Source organism: Peromyscus californicus, unplaced genomic scaffold (assembly GCF_007827085.1).
Source record: "Peromyscus californicus insignis strain IS unplaced genomic scaffold, ASM782708v3 Scaffold_1__1_contigs__length_55948999, whole genome shotgun sequence".
NCBI classification, from domain to species: Eukaryota; Metazoa; Chordata; class Mammalia; order Rodentia; family Cricetidae; genus Peromyscus; species Peromyscus californicus.
Genome location: NW_026294492.1, coordinates 18,806,181 through 18,826,011, shown reverse-complemented (window position 1 = coordinate 18,826,011; position 19,831 = coordinate 18,806,181). Strand labels below are relative to the sequence as shown.

The window sequence follows — 19,831 nt, the reverse complement described above, 5'->3', positions numbered from 1 at the left end:
CTCTATCCTCTGGAAGGTTCACATCATCTGGGGTCAGTGTGATGGCATTTGGATTTGGAAAGCCCAAGTTCAAATCTCAGCCTTATCCCTCAAATAGGCGACCCTGGCAAGTTTATTCAACTTTCTACACCTCAGTTTTCTCACCTTGAAAATAGAAAAGCTAATCCCAATTTGTAGAATTTAGGCAAGATAAGTCAGTCAGCACATAGAGTCTTCTCTTACAAGTCATTTCTACTTCAGGATATTGCTGGCAGACCACAGATGACCTTCTGTCCCACCTTGCTAGATAAACTCCGTGCCATTCCAGGCATGGCGGCATGTACATTTACCTACAGAGCCATCTCACTAGCTCCTGAAGTCATGATCTTGATGCAAAAGACATGGACTTTTGTGTCCCTTTTGATGCCTGTGTTATATCATACATAGCCGGTATACCACAAATAATTGGTAGTTTTTGTCTATTTTCATTCAATGCAATACCAAGAAAATGCGAATCGAGTGGTAATATCCTTAATAAACACGGCACTCACAGTCTTACAATTCATTGAAACGTAAATGCTTAAAAACACAGGAAGCATTAGTAATAATACAAGTTAGGGGGTGAGGGAGATGGTTCAGTTGGTGAAGGGCTTGCCATGTAAACACGGGGACCTGAATTAGGGTTCCCAGTACCCACATAAAAGCTGGGTATGGTAGATCGTGTCTGTAACCCCATCTCTAGGGAGGCAGCAACGGGAAGGGGTCCCCTGAGCTCAATGGTAGGCAGCCTAGCCAGATCAATGGAGGCAGCCTAGCCAGATCAATGGACTTCAGGTTCCTGTCTTAAAAACCAAGGTGGAGAGTGACAACAGACACTTGGTGTCAACCTGTGGCTTCTGCACACTTTTGTGCACACGTATACACACCGATGCCTGCAGAGACTGCACACCCAGAATGATACGAAGGCTTTGATCAGATTAACAAAGAAAGAAAGCGAGCCTCAGGAATGCTAAGCAATGTTCCATCAACCATATCCTTAGCCCTGAACACTACCTGGAGCCTTATAGCCTCTAGCATTAAGGGGAGCCACACCCCTAATCCCTAGTATTTATTGCCTTTGAGGGTCCCAAAAGATAAGCACTCTGATAACTACCAGTAGGAGTCTGAAAACCACAGTTTTGACAATAGCAACAAGTTCCTAAAATATGTATGCATTTACCTTCATTCCTTGACTATGGCCTAAGGGAAAATTCCAGAGTTCAGATAAAAAAACCTTTGGGTACCAGGTGTTTGTTCATTCCCTGTACCATACCATAGTCTTTAAAAATCAGCCTGGGAAACCGGGTGGCAGGGGCACGTGCCTTTAATCCCAGCACTCAGGAGGCAGAGCCAGGTGGATCTCTGTGAGTTCGAGGCTAGTCTGGTCTATAGAGTGAGTTCCAGGCCCGCTAGGGTGTTGACACCCAGTTTTTTTAAAAAGAGCTAGGGCTGCCAAACAGGCTCAGTGTGGGAAAGGCTCCCAGAGTTTGAGCCCCAGAATCCACATAAAAGTGGAAGGAGAGAGCCAACTCCCCAGAGCAGTCCTCTGACCTCCACAAGTATGCCCTGGTATGTGCCCCCTCCTCCACATCGTGTACAAACACTCAACAGTAATAACACACAAAAAATGAAAAATGGCAGCTATCTGGTATAGGGTGACTATAGATAGTAATATTGGACCGTCTGTTTCTTTAAGGTTTATTTTTTATTATTTTTACTTATATGTATGAGTGTACATGCTTGTGGAGGCCAGAAAAGGGTGCTGGGTCCCCTGAAGGCCAGTGGTTCTCAACCTTCCTAATGCTGTAACCCTTTAATACAGTTTCTCGTGTCGTGATGACCCCCCAACCATAACATTATTTCGCTGCCAATTCATAACTGTAATTTTGCTATTGTTATGAATCATAATGTAAATATTGCGCATGCAGGATGTCTGATATGCGACCCCTGTGGAAGGGTCATTCGACCCCCAGGTTGAGAACATCTGTTATAGGCAGTTCTCTGTCACCTAATGTAAGTGCTGGGACTCAAACTTAGGACCTCTGGAAGAACAGCAAGGGCTCTTAACCTCTGAGCCATCTCTCCAGCCCCCAGTGTATATGAATGTATTTTAGCTAGAAGACAGGATTTTGAATGTTTTCATCTCAAGGGAATGATAAGTGTTTGAGGAGCTAGACATACTTAGCCTTGAACATTATAATACACATATACTTATGTATATATGTATGTGCGTGTAAATATCACACAGTACCCCATAAATATGTTCCTGTGTACACAGTGCTGGGGTCTGCTATACTTTAGCTCTGGAATGTTCTACAAAGGCCCATAAACTGAAGGCTTGGTCCTCAGCTTGGTACTCTTGGGAAGTGTAAGCTGTGAGGCTGCCTGACGGAAGGGTCAGGCCAAGGGGGCATGACTTCCTCCTGAGAAGACACCAGGACGCTGGCCCCTCCCATCTCTCTTGACTTCCTGGCCACTGTGAAGTTTGCGGCTTCCTTTCCAACTTCCACCATAGCAAGCTATCTCACGACAGACCCAGAAACAATGGGGCCAACTGACCACAAACTGTAATCTCTACAACTGGGTCAATAAACCTTTTCTTTTAAGTTGATTTATTACAGATTTTTCTCCACCCCCAAGACAGGGTTTCTCTGTGTAGCCCTGGCTGTCCTGGAACTCTCTGTGTAGACCAGGCCAGCCTCGAACTCAGAGATCCACCTCCTTCTGCCTCCCTGGTGCTGGGATGAGAGGTGTGGGCCACCACAGCCCAGCTATCACAGATTTTTAATGTAGCAACAGGGAGCTAAGTAATAACTGAATGCAGGACATCGGGACTTAACCACTGAGCTCTAACAACCCAGCCTCAAATATCTATTTTAAGTGGCAACTGGCAAATTTTCATTAATTTGGGGCTGGGGGAGGATGCAAATATGCCATTTGGTTAAAAAAACAGAACATGAAATTGTATAAAATGAGTAATCCAACCACGTAAACAAATGCATAGAACAAGTATCAAGACATTGGTTATAGCTAGGTGTATCTTCAGCTTCTCTAGAAAGATCATTGTTAATAGCAGTTGTAAAGGAAAATAAAGGTCCTTTTAAGAAATTAAGTTTCCATTGTTTGAATTGGGGAATAACATAACAAGCACTGTTCTTAAGCTAAGAGGCTTAAGTTTTTGTTTGATTTTGTTCTATCTATCTATCTATCTATCTATCTATCTATCTGTCTGTCTGTCTGTCTGTCTGTCTGTCTATCTATCTATCTATCAATCATCTATCTATCTATCTATCTATCTATCTATCTATCTATCTATCTTTATCTCTTTCCTTTGATATTTCAAGACAGGGTTTCTCTTCAAATCCCAGCCCTGTCTGCCCTAGAACTCACTCTGCAGAGCAAGCTGGCCTTGAACTCAGAGATCCGCCTGCCTCTGCCTCCTAAATCCTGGGATTAAAGCATGCGCCACGGCCTCCCGGCCCTCTTTTCTTAAATTAAGAAGCAAAGGAGTATAGGTAGGGAAATGGCTCAGAGGGTAAAACGCTTCTTGCCATGCACAGGGGAAGACCTGAGTTCAGATCTCCAGAACCTACAGCCAGGCACGGCAGCACACATCTGTAGTCCCAGAACGCTCACGGTGAGGTCGCAGTCAGACACAATAGACTCTGGAGGCTCACAGGCCAGCTAGCCTGGCACACACAGCGAAGGGGTAAACAAGACAAGGTGGGAGTCAAGGACTAATACCTGAGGCTACCTCTGACCTCCACACATGTGCCGTGGATGCCCCCCACCATATACACCTATACGATACATGCATACACACAAACAATAAAATTAAGAAGCAGAGAAGATTCGAGGAAAGGAGAAAAATGCAGGCAGGTCTCATTCAAGTTAATTTCCATGGTGAGGTGGGCGTTCTTTTTAGAGCGTGAGCGTGAGTGTGTGTGTGTGTGTGTGTGTGTGTGTGTGTGTGTGTGTGTGTGTGTGCCTGTGCCTGTGCCCTCCAGTGCACTGAGAGAAGCTCAAGTTCAAGGTTACCTGAGGGGAAGAGCTGGGGTCAGAGCTGGGGTAGGGGGTCCTCAGTGCTCTTTCTCTGTTGCTGGCTTAGAGTTAACAAACACAGCAGATCCAGAAGGAAAGGGAAGGGCGAAGGATTTGGGCAAGTGGCAAAAATCATAGCATTCGTATGCACTACAACCCAGCAACCGGAGGACTTGGGGGGTTTTGCTCAGTAGTTCATTCTTTTTGTTATTTTGTTTTTTGAGACAGGGTCTCTCTGTGTAACCCAGGCTGTCCTGGAACTCACTCTGTAGACCAGGCTGGCCTCGAACTCAGAGATGTGCCTGCTTCTGCCTCCCGAGTGCTGGGCTAAAGGCGTGCGCCACCACTGCCCAGCTCAATAGTTTGTTCTTTAGGGTTTGTTTGTTTATTCTGTTTTGTCGCGCTGGGAATCAAGCCTCAGACTCAACCACTGAGCTAGTCCCAAGCCCAAAAGATAGGTCTGAATGAGCAGCAGTGAAGGGATGATTTTTTTCCCCTTCTCTCTTTTCCAGATCTTCTGGAAGGTGATATTAACTTCTTGTTTTTAATTGACAGGAAAGAACAACACTGCAACAGCCTGAATGACTGAACCGTGAACTGCAAGGGACATAAAACAGGCTGTACCCACGGGGCCTCTTCCGAAGGAAAGTAAAGATGGGGGTATAGATACTGGGAGGGCATGCAGCTGAAGCCATGTGTGGTACCATGAGCTGCAGGAGGCTCAAGGTTTGCAGGGGAGGTCAGTGTCGCCGTGTGTGTGTGCGTGTGTGTGTGTGTGTGTGTGTGTGTGTGTGTGTGAGAGAGAGAGAGAGAGAGAGAGAGAGAGAGAGAGAGACAGAGACAGAGACAGAGAGAGAGACAGAGACAGAGACAGAGACAGAGACAGAAACAGAGACAGGCAGGCAGGCAGGCAGATTTCCGCAAAGGTGAGTCTGCACCTCAGAGAGAATCGGCCTGCCTGGTCCTGTGGTTTCTCTGCTCCATTTACGACAGCTATATGGAGTATGTTGGATGCGCTGAGCACCGTTCTAAAACCCAGACACCCCTGCTCTCCCTACAGTGAGCATTCTCCCTCGCAAAGCAGGAAGGGAGGCCCAAGCTGAGCATACAGAGGAACTGCTCAGAGCAGCTTTGGCTCCAGTGGGACCAGCGTGCCCAGACCACAGTGCGGTGGGGAAATCCTCTCTCTTCTCTTTACTCTTAGTGGCCAGCTGCCCTCGGTCTCTTGAGGCATCCTTCTCAGGAAGCTCAAACTGACCTCAGTAGGGGAATGGGATGCTCTCACGGCTCTGGCGCAGGTAAGAGGAACAGGTTAAATCCTAGTTACATAATCCCAATCAAAAGAAAACGGGATCCACTTTTGCACAGAATTTGTCTGGTGACCCTCCCTCCCCAGGACAAAATGCTTTGCTCCTCCATGGCTCTTGTTAATCCACATTCATAGATATAATCACAGGGCCAGGTGGCGGTGGTGGGGGCGCACGCCTTTGATCCCAGCACTTAGGAGGCAGAGGCAAGCAAATCTTTGAGTTCAAGGCCAAGCCTGGTCTACAGAGTGAGTTCCGGGACAGCCTGGACTACACAGAGAAACCCTGTCTCAGAAAACAAACAAGAAAAGACTGTGGGAAGTAATAGGTGTCCCTTTGGAGAGCCATTTCAGAAAGGGACTCTGGGTTAGGGTTGAGTGAATGGTAGTGCAGTCTGGGTGGGTCAGGAAATGGGAAGAAAACAGTTCAGGCTGCGTGTAGTTCCACATGAGTAATCCCACCACTTGGGAGTCAAAGGCGGGAATATGAGGAAGAATTCAAGGCTAATTTGGGATACATGGTGTGACCCTTGTCTCAAAAAAAGAAGAAAAGGAAGGGGTGTGGGGAGCTGTTTAGTGGCCCATAGTTAGCAAGGTCAAGGTGATATGTGTTGAGGTTTCTTGTTTCTCCTCCTGGCCAGTTCCTGCACATACAAGAAGCCCCAAGAGGACCTGAAAGGGACAGGCTCTTTTGTGCCCTGTCATGCAAATGTAGAACCACTGTTGCTTGGCTTTTGAGGTACACAACAGACCTGGGAGGGAGGGAGGCATTTCACAGTTTTATAGAGAAATAGAATTCGGAGCCAGGACTGCACTTGCCTAAGGCCAGAGAGTTTGCGTGGCTCTTGGGTTGAGATCCACAGACCTCAGGTCTAGGATCCCACTGTGCCCTCCAGGAAAGACAAAAGACTTTTGGCCTCCTATAGGGCAAAGGAAGGAGACGGACTGAGCCCCCTACAAGACGACTGAGCTGGGGAGGGCGAAGGTATAAGGTAGACACTGACAAGAGAGAAATGAAGATCTGTCTGAAGTTGGCCTGAGGCAAGGACAGAGCCTGAGGACAGGACAGGGCATAGTTCATGGATCTGAATTTATAATGGATTGAGTCACCACGGTGGGTGCCCAAAGGTCACCTTTATCTAAAGCTCTTAAGTAGCTTCTGGTTCTGAATGTCCTTACTATCTATCAGTTCATAAGATGCCTGGTGGCATCTTATACGACGTATTCACCGGAGACATTAGGGGAAGGGGGACAGGGGGCCAGCACTGACACTGAGGTGTCACCCTGCCTTACTTGACCATGTCACCCTGGACAAGTCACTTAAAAAATCAGGGGAAAAGATAATCCATAGGAAGTCCACAGTGCCGTGTGCCTCTCACCACCCCACTCACATCGTTTGCCTTTTTTTCCTTTTTTCTTTTTTAGCGAGCCTCTCCCTACGTAGCCCTGCTAAGCTGGAACTCACTCTGTAGCCCAGGCTGTTCTCAAACCTGCAGTGACCCTTCTGTCCCTGCCTCTAGAATGCTTGCACACACACACACACACACACACACACACACACACACACACACACTCCTATCCTACTCACACTGACTTCTAGGGAGAGAATGTAACAGCCTTTCTTTTCACCAAGGCAAGACCATGCTAGAATGCAGGCAGACAAGCGACGCTCCTCTGGAGAGCAGGTTCCCAAACAACTGGGGGGGGGGGCAGCTCCCTCCCAGCACTGACGTGACTTTCCTTGGCCGTAGGCAACTACCCCAAGGCCTTCATCACAATCTTTCTATGAATCACTCAGGGTCAGGTCCCTGCTCTGTTTGCATCTGGGGAAATAGAAACATTATTAAAGAGAATTGAAATTTTGTGGTGCCTCTGAAAATAGCACGCCCGTAAGGCTTGGCTCCTCAGTTCCTCCTTCTGTTCTAGCCAGCTCTTCCAGCAGGAGCAGACCTGGAACCCCCACACCCCAGTTCTCAGACACCCTAAGGAAGTTACCGCATTATCGACTAGCTGTAATGTGGTGGTGACCCAGGGCTGCTAATTCTGGCCCATACGGATGGACGGGCCTGTCCTAACTCCTTCCCTGCTGCAGGTGCTCCTGGAGTCACATGTTTCTATCAAGTGATCTGCAGCTTCAGGCTGCACCCTCTGCAGAAAAGAACGGGGCGGGGTGGGGTGGGGTGGGGAGAGGTAGACAGAATAAAAGAGGTATATGGCTCTTTTATCCTCCCAACAGGCAAATGCACAAGTCCAGTCACCTTCCTTCAGAGTCCCCACTGGTTATGGGTCCAGCCTCTGAGCTCAGGCCGCCCCTCCCCCACTTGGTCCACCCAAGAGAATTAATGCACGCCGTGAGGACCTGCTGATATCTCTACAGGGATCATAATGTGGCAGTGTAATCGGCTGGGCAGGGAAGGAGATGCGCAAGTTGAGCCTTTGTCTTCTAAACAGGGGGCCCACCAACTGCCCAGCCCTTTCAGCATGCTCTCAGCTTCCTCTGTGCCAACAAACTTTGTGACTCATGGTCTGTTTGCAGAGGCAGCCAGCAGCCTTAGAGATGGGTTAAATTGGGAACACGCTCTTCTAGATCACTCACCCCTCAGGTGCAGAGTTCCTACCCTACAGTAGGAGAGGATGTGAGCACGGCTCCAATTCTTTTGCTGGCCCCAGAATAACTACCAGAGACTTGGGTTCTAATAGTCTGGCCATAGGAGTACAGGCACGCGCACGCGCACACACACACACCCCTGGTAGGCTCTGCAAGGCAGCCCATTCCTAGACTGGTCCAGATCGCCAGTGTTCTCTACTCTTTTGAGCTGCCAAGTGGGACCCAAGGAGAGCTTTCCTCATCCACACTGCCTGCAGAACCAGAGGAATTCCTGATAAATGAGTAAGCAGAGCCGTGCACACTGAGAGGGTCTTGGAACTGTCACACACCCGTGAGGACGGTGCCTGTGGAATTGAGGGAGACCCTCGAAGCTACATCTCTTCCCTTCAGCCCTCCGCAGGGCCAGTCTAGAAGTTGGGAAGCCTGCATCCCACCGGTAGCCGGATTAGGTAGAGGCCAAGTCCACCCAGCTCGCAGAGATGAGGCTTCAGCGCCGGTTTGCTCACCAGCTCCTGCACCGCCGGCGCCACCTCCCACATCAGGCAGGCGGCGAGCCCGGCATCAGGCTTGCAGCGAGCAGCTCCCCTCTACCTTGGACCAGTTTCGCGCATCAAACTCCCAAGCACAAGCCTCTTTGTTAATTCTGCAAACCCTGTCACACGATCGCCTCCACCAACACTCCTTGTCGGCTCAGCTCCGGAGACACTCGCTTTTCCCAAAGCCAGGTGCCTCTCCACCGCCAGAGTCCCTACCCGGGGACGGACCACCGCCCCTTAGCGCCTGCACACGCCGGCCCGAAAGACCTCAGGGGACCAGATAGTCCCCCGGCCCGAGGCATCTTTGTCCTCTCTGGCACAGACGCGCGCTCACAGGGCGACTGACACAGCCAGGCTGGCACCAAGTCGGCCCTCTCGCTTTTGGCCGGGGGCCACTCCGGGGGACAAAGGTCCGCGTCCTGGAAGTTTGCGGGCCCGAGCCGGGGCGCCCAGCCCTCCTTACCGTACATCTCCGCGGGGAGCGCGCCTCCCAGGAGGCCGGCGTCGCCGCGTCGCTGGCAGCTAGTCCTCGGCCGCGCCTGCCTTTCATTCACAGCCCGGCGGGCTCAGGCGGCTGCGGGCGGAGACCCGGGCGCGACGGGAGCAGCCGATGGGGGGGCCGGCGGCGGGCGGGACGGAGCGGGATGCCACCCGCCCATTCAGCGCAGAGGTTGGCCGCCGCCTCCCGGTCTGGTCCGCAGGCTAGGCGGCGCGCAGGGGGCGGAGCTGTGTCCTGCCACGCCCCTCCCTCTTGGCCACTGGTGGGCTGCTTCAAGAACCCCGCCTCCATCCCTGCCCCCTCCCTACCCTCCCCATCCTGGGGCGCGCCTTTTGCCAACCCGACGCCCCCAGGAGCCAGGATTCTGGTTGCTGAGGTCACCCGGTGAATCACCCACCTGAATTCCAGCTCCTGACTCAACAACCCTTAACACTGGTCTCTTGAGGTGTTCCCCAACCTGAGGACCCCTCCGAGGTCAGCAGGGAGCTTGAAGCGGCAGGTGCACCCCTCCTCCAACTCTATCCAGGATGCTCAGATTAAGCCACGGGCTCCAGGGAGCAGGAATTGAGTCATAACCTTCCTTTTTTCCGTGGGTTCCCACATTCTAGCCCAATCCTTCGTCTCTCTGGCCAGGTGCTTGCTACCTGGGCCAAGTATGCAGGAAATGGAGCGCACCTCCAACCCCCAAGGGCTGCAGGAAGTCCGCTTGATTTTTTTCCCCCCTCTAGATTTATTCCTGTAATTTGCAAGCTTTGCAGCCAGCATCCTCTCCAGCGGTGCCCCAGAGCCGATTTGAATTCGGTATCTTCCACCTGACCTGACAGAGTAAGAAGCAGACACAAAGGGGCAGAAACCTCAGGCCAACGCCCCAAGCCCTGGAGAACTCTGCCTTCTGTTTCCTCAGCCTTTCTGTATGTTTTAATTTCTCCGCTTGCCCCTGGGTGGAGGCTTTTCGTTTTCTTCCCGACCATAGAAATTCGAGAAGGGCCTGAAAGATAATGTAATGGCCTTCATTTTATTAATACTTCATTTAACCTTGAGAAGTTAATTTGTGTTCTGTTTCCTATATGTCCTATGCTGTGAGCCTGATAGGATAGGTCAGTGCATTACCCTCTTCAAGTCTTGCTTCCTACAGGGCTGTTGGGAAATCCCCTGAAACCTACAGTACATAGCACCCACACATTTACTTCCCATCCTTCTTTGGAAAGACAAGGATAAAACCAGAGAGAGAGAGAGAGACAGAGACAGAGAGATAGAGAGTGAGAGCCAGTACATGTATCTGGAGACATTGCTCACCGTACCCCAAACCTGCATTTTCTATTTTCTCTGGCTTCCTTCTCCCAGACACACCTACCCACCCACCCACACCTCCCCTGTCCTCTTTCGGTTTCTGTGGTGCTTTGAACAGGAATAGCTCCCACACACTCATGTGTTTGAATGCTTGGCCCATAGGGAGTGACACTATTAGGGGGTGTGGCCTTACTGAAGTAGGTGTGGCCTTGTTGGAGGAAGTGTGTCATTGTAGAGGTGGGCTTTGAGGTCTCATATACTCAAGCTATGAGGTCTCATATACTCAAGGCCTAGTGTGGCATACAGTCTCTCCTTCCGCTGCCTGCAGATCCAGATGTAGAACTCAGCTCCTTCTCCAGCACCATGTCTGCCTGCATGCTGCCATGCTTCTCACCATGATGATAATGGACTGAACCTCTGAAACTGTAAGCCAGCCCCAATTAAAAATTTTCCTTTATAAGAGTTGCTGTAAGGCCCTGTGGCAGTGGTGGCACACACCTTTAATCCCAGCACTTGGGAGGCAGAGGCAGGCGGACCTCTGTGAGTTTGAGGCCAGTCTGGTCTACAGAGTGAGTTCCAAGACAGCCAGATCTACACAGAGAAAGTCTGTCTCAAAAAAAAAAAAAAAAAAAGAGTTACCATGGCCATGGTGTCTCTCTTCACAGCAATAGAAACCTTAACTAAGACAGTTTCTGTTGTTGTGATAAACTGGATGACCAAAAACCACTTGGGGAGGAAAGGGTTTATGTCATATTAAACTTTACAGTACCTCATTGAGGGAAGTTGTGATAGTTTGAATGAGAGTGGTCCCGCATAGGCTTCTATATTTGAATACTTGGTCCCTAGTTAGTGCAACTGTTCGGGAAGGATCAGGAGGTGTGGCCTCGTTGGGGAGGTGTGTCGCTGGGGGTGGGCTTTGAGGTTTAAAAAGCCCACACTAAAGCCTAGCCAGTGGTGGCGCACACCTTTAACCCTGCACTCGGGAGGCAGAGTCAGGTGGATCTCTGTGAGTTCAACGCCAACCTGATCTACAGAGCAAGATCCAGGACAGGCACCAAAACTACACAGAGAAACCCTGTCTCGAAAAACCAAAAGAAAAAGTAATAAACCCCACACTATTCCAGTTGGCTTTCTCTCTGCCTCATGCTCACGGGTCAGATGTAAACTCTGATCCAGAGCCATGCCTGCCTGCCTGCCTGCTGCTGCTGCTGCGCTCCTCACCATGATGGTTGTAGATTCTGCCACCCTCTGGAAATGGGAGCCCCAAATTGAATGCTTTCTAAGCTGCCTTGGTTATGGTGTCTTATCACAGCAATACAAAAAGTAACTTCATCCCTAAAGTTATCTGGCCAGTAAGCAATTGCTGGAGGGAGAGGAGAGTTCTCAGGTGGTGTAGCTGCCTGTATGTTGTCCAAGAGGTACTAGTGAGGCAGATTTTTTTTTTTTTTTTTTTTTTTTTTTAGACAGGGTCTCTCTGTGTAGCTTTGGTGCCTTTCCTGGAACTCACTCTGTAGACCAGGCTGGCCTCGAACTCACAGAGATCCACCTGGCTCTGCCTCCTGAGGGACGGGATTAAAGGCGTGCACCACCACCTCCTGGCTTTAGTGAGGCAGACTTAGAGTCATCCATCCCCCATGTTGGTTGGGCTTTTCAGTGATGCAACTGCCTAGTTACCAGCTCTCCTGTAAGTGACCAAAACAAACTCCTCAATTCACCAAGAGAGTTTGGATGGGATTGTTTTTTGGTCCGGTGATAGCCACACTATCTGTGTTGAATAGAAATAAACTCTCGGGGGCAAAATAATGCACCAGATAACAGTGTAAAACCAAAGGTCCGAATTCAAGAGTCCCAGCCGCCAGAGCAGTGTGACTGTCTGGGAGGTGGCGGAACAGAAATCAGCTACTTGGGGGAACTGTGGGATGCAGGGAAGTCAGAATTGGGATTTCTATCTTCAATAGTTCCTCTTTCCTTACAGAAACCTCAAATAAGGTTATGGGTTGAACAGAAAGTAAAGTGAAAGAAATTGCATTTATGAATGATGGCCCAATTGCAATGCGTCTATGTCAGGCCGGCTCTTACATAGACTGTCTGCCCCTTGACTTATGATGGCCAGACTTTACCTTCTGTGCAGGTAATGCATCTTCTGTAGAAACTGCTCTTGGAATTTTGATCTTTTCTCAGCCTAGCAATATATAGCGCTGTAGTCTTTCTTGCTCCTGGGCAGTGACAATGAGCCACCAGTTCTGTCAGCCCTGGTTCATGAGGAGAGGTAAGCAGTAGCCTCCAGCGCACTGCGTTCCAAGTTATGACACAGGTAGGCAGAAGTAAGTGAATTTTCTACTCGCAATGTTTTTATTTTTCTTGGTATGTATGTGTGGACTGTGCATGCATGTTGTGGTGGGGGAGGCATACACATGTGTGCACATGATGTCAGTTTTTTTTTTCTGTTACTCTCCATCTTAGTCATTGAGGCAGGGTCCCTCATTTGAATTCAGAACTTGCTCATTAGACACCCATCTTGTTCCAGGGACTCCTGGCTCCTCTTCCCAAGAGCTGGAATTACAGGCAGGCTGCCGATCTGAGCCAGCATGTACACCGCTGCTGTGGATCCAAACTCTGGTCCTCGCATTAGCTCAGCAAGTGCTTGGCCAGCTGACCTACATGCCCAGCAGCTCCTACAGTGATTTTATCAGGGTGTAACACCATGGTCGGCCAAGGAGCATCTAGACTGCTCTTTCTGCCTTATGGCTGGGAGATTGAGGTGCAGAGAAATCAGACAGCTTTCCAGCAAGAGGCCGAGTAGGGGGTTCAAGCTCAGAACACTGCCTAAGATGATTCCTAACCAGCATGAAGCCTTGCAGTGCACACTGATACACAGGACTGTGTCTTCCCGGGGTGATTCTTCCTGGCAGTTAGGACGGCCTGCCTCCTTCTCTCCCTCTATCTGTATTAATTCCCCTGCCTTCTGCACTCTGGCTGTCTCTACCAAACGGAGTCCTTTCATTTGCACCCTTCCTAGATCTGCCAGTTCTGGCTCCTGTGGTGCTGGCTGGGGGCTGGGCGCCTCTTAAGACTGGTTTGCCGGGCTGGAGAGATGGCTCAGCAGTTCAGGGCACTGGCTGCTCTTCCCGATGGACCTGGGGTCAATTCCCAGCATCCGCACGGCAGCTCACAACTGTCTGTAACTCCAGTTGCAGGGGATTCAACACCCTCACACAGACACACAGGCAGGCAAAACACCAATGCACAGAAAATAAAAATTAAAAAAAAAAAAAAAGACTGGTTTGCTCAGGCCTAAGACAAGATGCTTGGTCTTTAGTCAGACTGTACCCTGCTCCGTGTGGTTTCCCTTTAACAGTGCCCTTTGTGGTGACAGCTCCAATGGTCCCCTCTGCTGGAGTTTCCATAAACGAACCAGAGTTTCTCTGTGTTCCACAGAAGGAAGGCTTAGAAGCAGAAGGCACGCTACAGCCATCACACATAGTCCAGGAACCTTCCATTTCACCCCGACATCAATATCCATGCAACATCCCCTAGGCCCGTCTCCTAGCATTCTGACAGCTAGCTTTGCCAGGCCCCATCACTCAGCTGTGTCCACTCAAAGCCTCTAATCTCTCCATCAGCTGCCATCCTCGTCCTCCTCCTTGCTCCAGGCACCAGCAGTGAGCAGGGAACAGCTTTAAAGCACTACCTCCCAGATGAAGGAGAGAGAGAGAGGAAAAAAAAAAAAAAGACAGCCCCAGAGGGATACAGCTTCAGGGGGAAAAAAAAAAAAAGGAAAGAAATCCTGAGACCTAAAGCCAGCTCAGCAAGACCCGGAGGGGAGAATGCCCCGGGAGGACTGCCATGCAGCTGTTAGCTCGGAACCTGAAAATAGAATTCAAGAGTCCTGACACCGGGCTGGATTTCTTGAACCCTGGCACTTCTCCCTAAAGCAGGTTAGCTACCTTGACCTACTTTTTGAAGGCCATAAGGAAAGAACAGCCTATTAAAAAAAAGAAGAAGAAGAAGAAGAAAGAAAGAAAAAAGACAATGTGTACATACAGGAGTAGAGGTCTCCAAGGGCTAAAGAATGGTCTCCACAACACACACTCCAACAGCTCAGCATCCAGGTAGGAGGCAGGGTGTGCTCCGGTCACCAAGGTGCTATCGGCAACCTTGGGCTGCAGCAGGGACGGAGGCAGAGCTGCAGGGAAGTGGGTAGACCTAAATACACATAGGCCACAGACCAGATTTTAGAATCCGATTTAACCAGGGTGCTAGGGGCGTCTGAGATGTTAATGACTGGCATATGGAGGTATAAAAACACTGCCTTAGGCTTCCCTGTGTTTCCCCTACAAGGCGTGGCTAGTCCCACTTCTCTCTTTTTGTTTTTGTTTTGAGGTTTTGAGACAGAGTACCTCTATGTAGCCCTGGCTGCCCTAAAAAGATCTGTAGACTAAGCTGTTCTTGAACTCACAGATACAGCTGCCTTAGCCTCCCCAGTGCTGAGATTAAAGACCTGTGCTACCACACCCTGACTCAGTCCCTCTGCTCTGGCTTCTACTCTCTCTGGTCCCCGGAGACCCTTTTCTCACATGAAGTTCAAATTTATAACCATTTATTTCTGGCAACACACAGTCATTGCAAACCCATGGCCCAGCTCAGATGAAGACCAGGGAGATTCCATTTCCTGGCTTCCAGCTGTAGGAAGTATCTTCTCTCCATGGACACCGTAATTTCTGATCCCTCTGGGAGACCCAAGCCTACCCATGCTCGGAAGAACGACAAGCCTACAGTGTCTTTTCCATCTTACTCTTAATAGACATGGTTTGCGATTGAAAAAAGAACCGGAACAGAACAGCCGCTCAGAGAACTGGCTACAGCTCTCTAGCCTACAGAAGAGGAAAGCTGCATCTTACCATAGCTGTGGGGCCGGGGTGGGCTGAAGGGTGGTGATCCTGACCGAAAGATGGCTCAAACACATGCAAGGGACCCAACAACTATAAACTTGGCTCCAAGAATACAGAGGAGTTGCCCTGAGCAACTTGAGCCAAGCCATGCTTCCCAGACCCTGTGTGCATGCTGTCACATGTTAGTCTTGGACTCAAAAATCACTCTTTTTCCTCACTACAGGATGCCGATGTTTACACTCACCTGCTTGGTCGTTGATAACTCTGCAGTTAGACAGCCCCGGCCATGTGCACTGTCTTCTCAGAGACCCTGGCTCTATTTGGCCACAGGACTAACTCATCTTTGATATTCAGCTCCAGTTATCTATCAGCTTCTAAATTTTTTGGCCTAAATCTCACTTTCCCGGCTCACAAGTAGCAGCTCATTTCAGCCCTACAACCTAGTTCAAAGAAAAGGATGCTTGAAAACAATTCAAGCCGTGCTGGAGAGGTGGCTCGGCAGGTAAGAGCACTGGCTGCTCTTCCAGGGGTTCAATTCCCAGATAAACCACATGGCAGCTCACAACTATCTGTAACCCCAGTTCCAGGAGATCCGATGTCCTATTCTGGCCTTCATGGGCGATGCATGCTTGTGTGCACAGACATACATGCAGGCAAAATGACTATACACATTAAAAATAATTAAATCTGCCGGGCGGTGGTGGCGCACGCCTTTAATCCCAGCACTCGGGAGGCAGAGCCAGGCGGATCTCTGTGAGTTCGAGGCCAGCCTGGGCTACCAAGTGAGTTCCAGGAAAAGGCGCAAAGCTACCCAGAGAAACCCTGTCTCGAAAAACAAAAAAAAAACAAAAAAACAAAAAAAAAAAAAAATTAAATCTTTTTAAGTCCAAGGGGAAAAAAAAAAAAGCCGGGCGATGGTGGCATACGCCTTTAATCCCCTGCAGAAGCAGATGGATCTCTATGAGTTCGAGGCTGGCCTGATCTACAGAGCAAGTTCCAGGACAGGCTCCACAGCTACACAGAGAAACCCTGTCTTAAAAATAAAAAAAAAGAAAAAAAGAAAAAGAAAAAAATACTAAGAATAAGATAATAATAAGAATATTATAAAAATAATAAGAATCTCTGTAGCAGTGTGCAGGTAACAAAGACAGTTTGGAGTTTGAAGCCTGGTAAGGAAGGATAAACGTTTATTATGGAATACACCCATGCTGAGGATACTTTGTATTCCTGGTAGACACAGTACACAGAGAAAAACAAAGCGTATCCTTGATGACCTGAAAGATCACAGTCTATCAGAGAAGGTAAGAGTGTTCTTTGCTTTATATACTTCTATATAAGTAGAACTTTTATTATGGAATACACCCGTGCTGAGGATACTTTGTATTCCTGGTAGGCACAGTACACAGAGAGAAACAAGAGTATCTTTGAAGACCTGAAAGATCACAGTCTATCAGAGAAGGGTAAGTCAACACAGAACAACGGATGTGTCAGAGGAGAGATCAAAATGGAGTCCCAAGGGAGGTTGGGGATGTGGCTCGGTTGGTAGAGCACTTGCCTGGTATAGTGGTTAGTTTTAATTGTCACCTTGACACAGTCTAGACTTACCTGGGGAAAGACTCTCACTGAGGGATCGTCTAGATCGAGTTGGTGTTTTAACTTCCACAGTGACTGCATTTTAATCTTCTGCTATGTCAGCCAGCAACTGTGACTCTGAAGTTACCAGCCTACTTCTCTGGCAGCGACCGGTGGGGGGTGGGGGTGGGGGGGCTCAGACTGTAGCCTGGCAGGAATTCTGCTCCTGCAGGCACTGGCCCTTTCGCTACCACTAAAGGTAGCTCTAACTAAATTTCTATTGTACTATTTATAAATAAGACTTGAGATTCAAAGGCTGGGGTGAAAACCTGCTAGCCCAGAGAGGCTGAGTAGCACCTAGCTAACCTTCTCTCCTTGCAGGCGGCTCCCGAAGAGTGTCCTTCCTCTCCACCAAACAAAAAAGGCTGTGCCACTCAAAGTCTCTCCCTGCTACTTCTGATGTGTCTCTCTGCCTCTTCCAGATGCCCTCTGATGCTTTATGATTACTTTCTGTCAACTAGCTGCTAACTCAGCCCCCTGATCCAAGGATATTTTTTATTAAATTAACACAAATGCAAACTTGGGGTTTACAGTGTGATCAAAAAATCCCCCAACAGGTTGGCCTGTGGGCATATCTGTGGAAGACTATCTTGATAAACAAAAGAAGGTACCTAATGTCTACAAAGCCCTGGATTTGCTCTCTAGCACAACATAAACTAGGAGTGGTGGTGCACACCTTTAATCTCAGAAGATGGAGCCTAGAGGATCAGGAGTTCAGGGTCATCCTTAGCTATGAGGTTTTGAGGCCAGCCTAGGGTAAATAAGATTCTGTCTTAAAAAAAAAAAAAAAGGAGGGTCCTGGGGGAAGCTGAGAAAAGGGAGTGGAGTGGTAAGGAATGAGGGAGACTTCCAAAAGAAATGAGCTGTGGAGAGGTGGGAATGTAGGTTTTAGAGAATATAATGAACAAAGGTAGATGCTGGGAATTCACCTTATGAGGAAAGACATATGATTCATTTCGTTAGAACATATGCCAACCAAAGGGAGATGTTGAGAGAACCAGTAAGAAAGGTGGGTGCTGACCCAGCCGTGAGGGTCTGGGGTGCCGGAAAAGGAGTGGGACCTTCATTCCATGAGGAGAGTTTTCCCGGTAGCTATACACGGAACTGGGGCCCCAACAGTGTGAACTGCTGAACCCAGATAGAGAAGAGAGGGCAGGTCCTTATGCAACAGTGAGGTCATGGTAACCAGACCTGACTCATGGCAGACATACTCTGTCAGAGAGAGAGAGAGAGAGAGAGAGAGAGAGATCTTAGGATCAAAAGCACCAAAGAAGCTCGGCACACTGGCACACACCTGTAACTCCAGCACCCGGGAGACTGAGACAAGTAGACCATGAGTTTAAGACCAACCCGAGCTAAAGAGCAAAACCTGTCTATATATATATAAAGATGCATAACAAGGTTGTACAGAACATTTTCTCCCTTCCTGATCTTTTCAGAAAGGAGTGGGAAGGGATTATAAAGCTCATCTTCTTTCCCGTACATTCCCTTTCTCCCCCACTAAGGAAGTGGCGCTTAGCATGGCAAGAAATGAGTCATACTGTCTACCTGGGAGGCTCTTTGGGTTTTAGAGGTCTCGGTCAGGTTCAGGAGACAGGAAATGACGCACTCTTCGGAGCTGCCTCTGGCTCCCAGCTCCCTGGGTAAGAGATTTTCTGGCTTCTATACTACCTCCGGTAAGTTTGGTCTCTACCCCCATCCAAGGCCCACTTGGAAAGACCTCTGACATAGAGTAATATAGTCAGACTCAGACCTGACTTTCACAGTAAACCCCAAACAACTCTCCAAGAGTTATATATCCTAACCAGCAGGCCTAGGAATTTCAGTCCAACTAGTAAGTGAAAGACCAGGACGCATCAAACCATCACAGCTGAATACCATTGGATACATTGACCCATGTCCCTTGTTACTTCTGTCTTACCACAATCTTCTGGATAAGCTTTATCACTCATAATGCCCCAAAGACACTGCTTTATCCCAGTCCTTCCCCAGCTTCTGGCTCTTACAATCTTTCTGCCTCCTCATCTCTAACGTTCTCTGAACCTTAGAGCAAAGTTATAAGATATACAAGTCTTGCTCATGGTTGAGCATGCCAAACTCATTCTCTGCACTTTGACCAGTCGTAAGTTTCTGTGTTAACCACTGTCCACTGCACAGAGAAGCTTTTCTGATGAGGGCTGAGAGCCACACGGATCTATGGGTATAGAGATGGGAACTTAAAAGGCAGGTTGACATGATGCCCATTTAGCAAAATAATAATAGTAGATTTGCCCCTGGGGACCTCTAAGCCCCATGGGTTCTTGGTCAGATTTACAGTATTTCCTCTTATGGAATAGGCCTTAAAAGCAATAAGAAAGCTTTTGGCTACCCCCCTAACATCTGTGCCACTATGGGCATACCTTACCAGGCTGGTTATCATTGTAGTTTGCAAAGTTCACATATCTGCCTGTGTTGGTCCCTGTATGTGTCTGAATATGTGTTTGTATCTATGTGTCAATATGTTTGCCGGTTAATTTTTTGTTAACTTGAGTCATTTGGGAAGAGGGAATCTTAAACGAGAAGATGCCTCTTTCTGATTGCCCGTAAGCAAGTCTGTGGGGCATTTTTTGGATTAATGATTAATGTAGGAGGCAGTGTCACCCTTGGGCAGGTGGTTCTAAGTCACACAAGAAAGCAAGCTGAGCAAGCCGTGGAGGAAAAGTCTGTAAGCAGCATTTCTCCACGGTCTCTGCTTCAGTCCTTGTCTCCAGGCCCCTGCCCTGCCTGAGTTCCTGCCTCAGCTTTCCTCAGTGATGGATCATGGGAATCTATAAGATAAATAAACCTTTTCTTTCCTAAGTCGTTTTTGGTCAGTGTTTTATCACATTCACAGAAAGCAAGCTAAAATAATGTATGTCTGTGTGTCTGTGTAGGCCTGTGTTGGTGTGTGTGTGTGTGTGTGTGTGTGTGTGTGTGTGTGTGTGTGTGTACCTGTGTGCATGTCTCTGTGTGTGTGGTGGTTTGAATGAG

At 48.7% G+C, this 19,831-nt stretch overlaps 1 protein-coding gene across 2 annotated transcripts in view; it reads right to left on the bottom strand.

Annotated features, from left to right (window-relative positions):
- The window catches only part of Efr3b (EFR3 homolog B), an 84,097-nt gene extending 74,889 nt beyond the window's left edge, over positions 1–9,208 (bottom strand). The window contains exon 1 of one of the 2 annotated variants that reach the window (XM_052746018.1): positions 8,973–9,208. In XM_052746018.1, the coding sequence (XP_052601978.1) occupies positions 8,973–9,059 (87 nt within the window). In that variant the 5' untranslated portion in view covers positions 9,060–9,208. The remainder of the gene's footprint in view (positions 1–8,972) is intronic. The other variant, XM_052746016.1, reaches the window with a different exon arrangement.
- Positions 9,209–19,831: the final 10,623 nt, after the last annotated feature.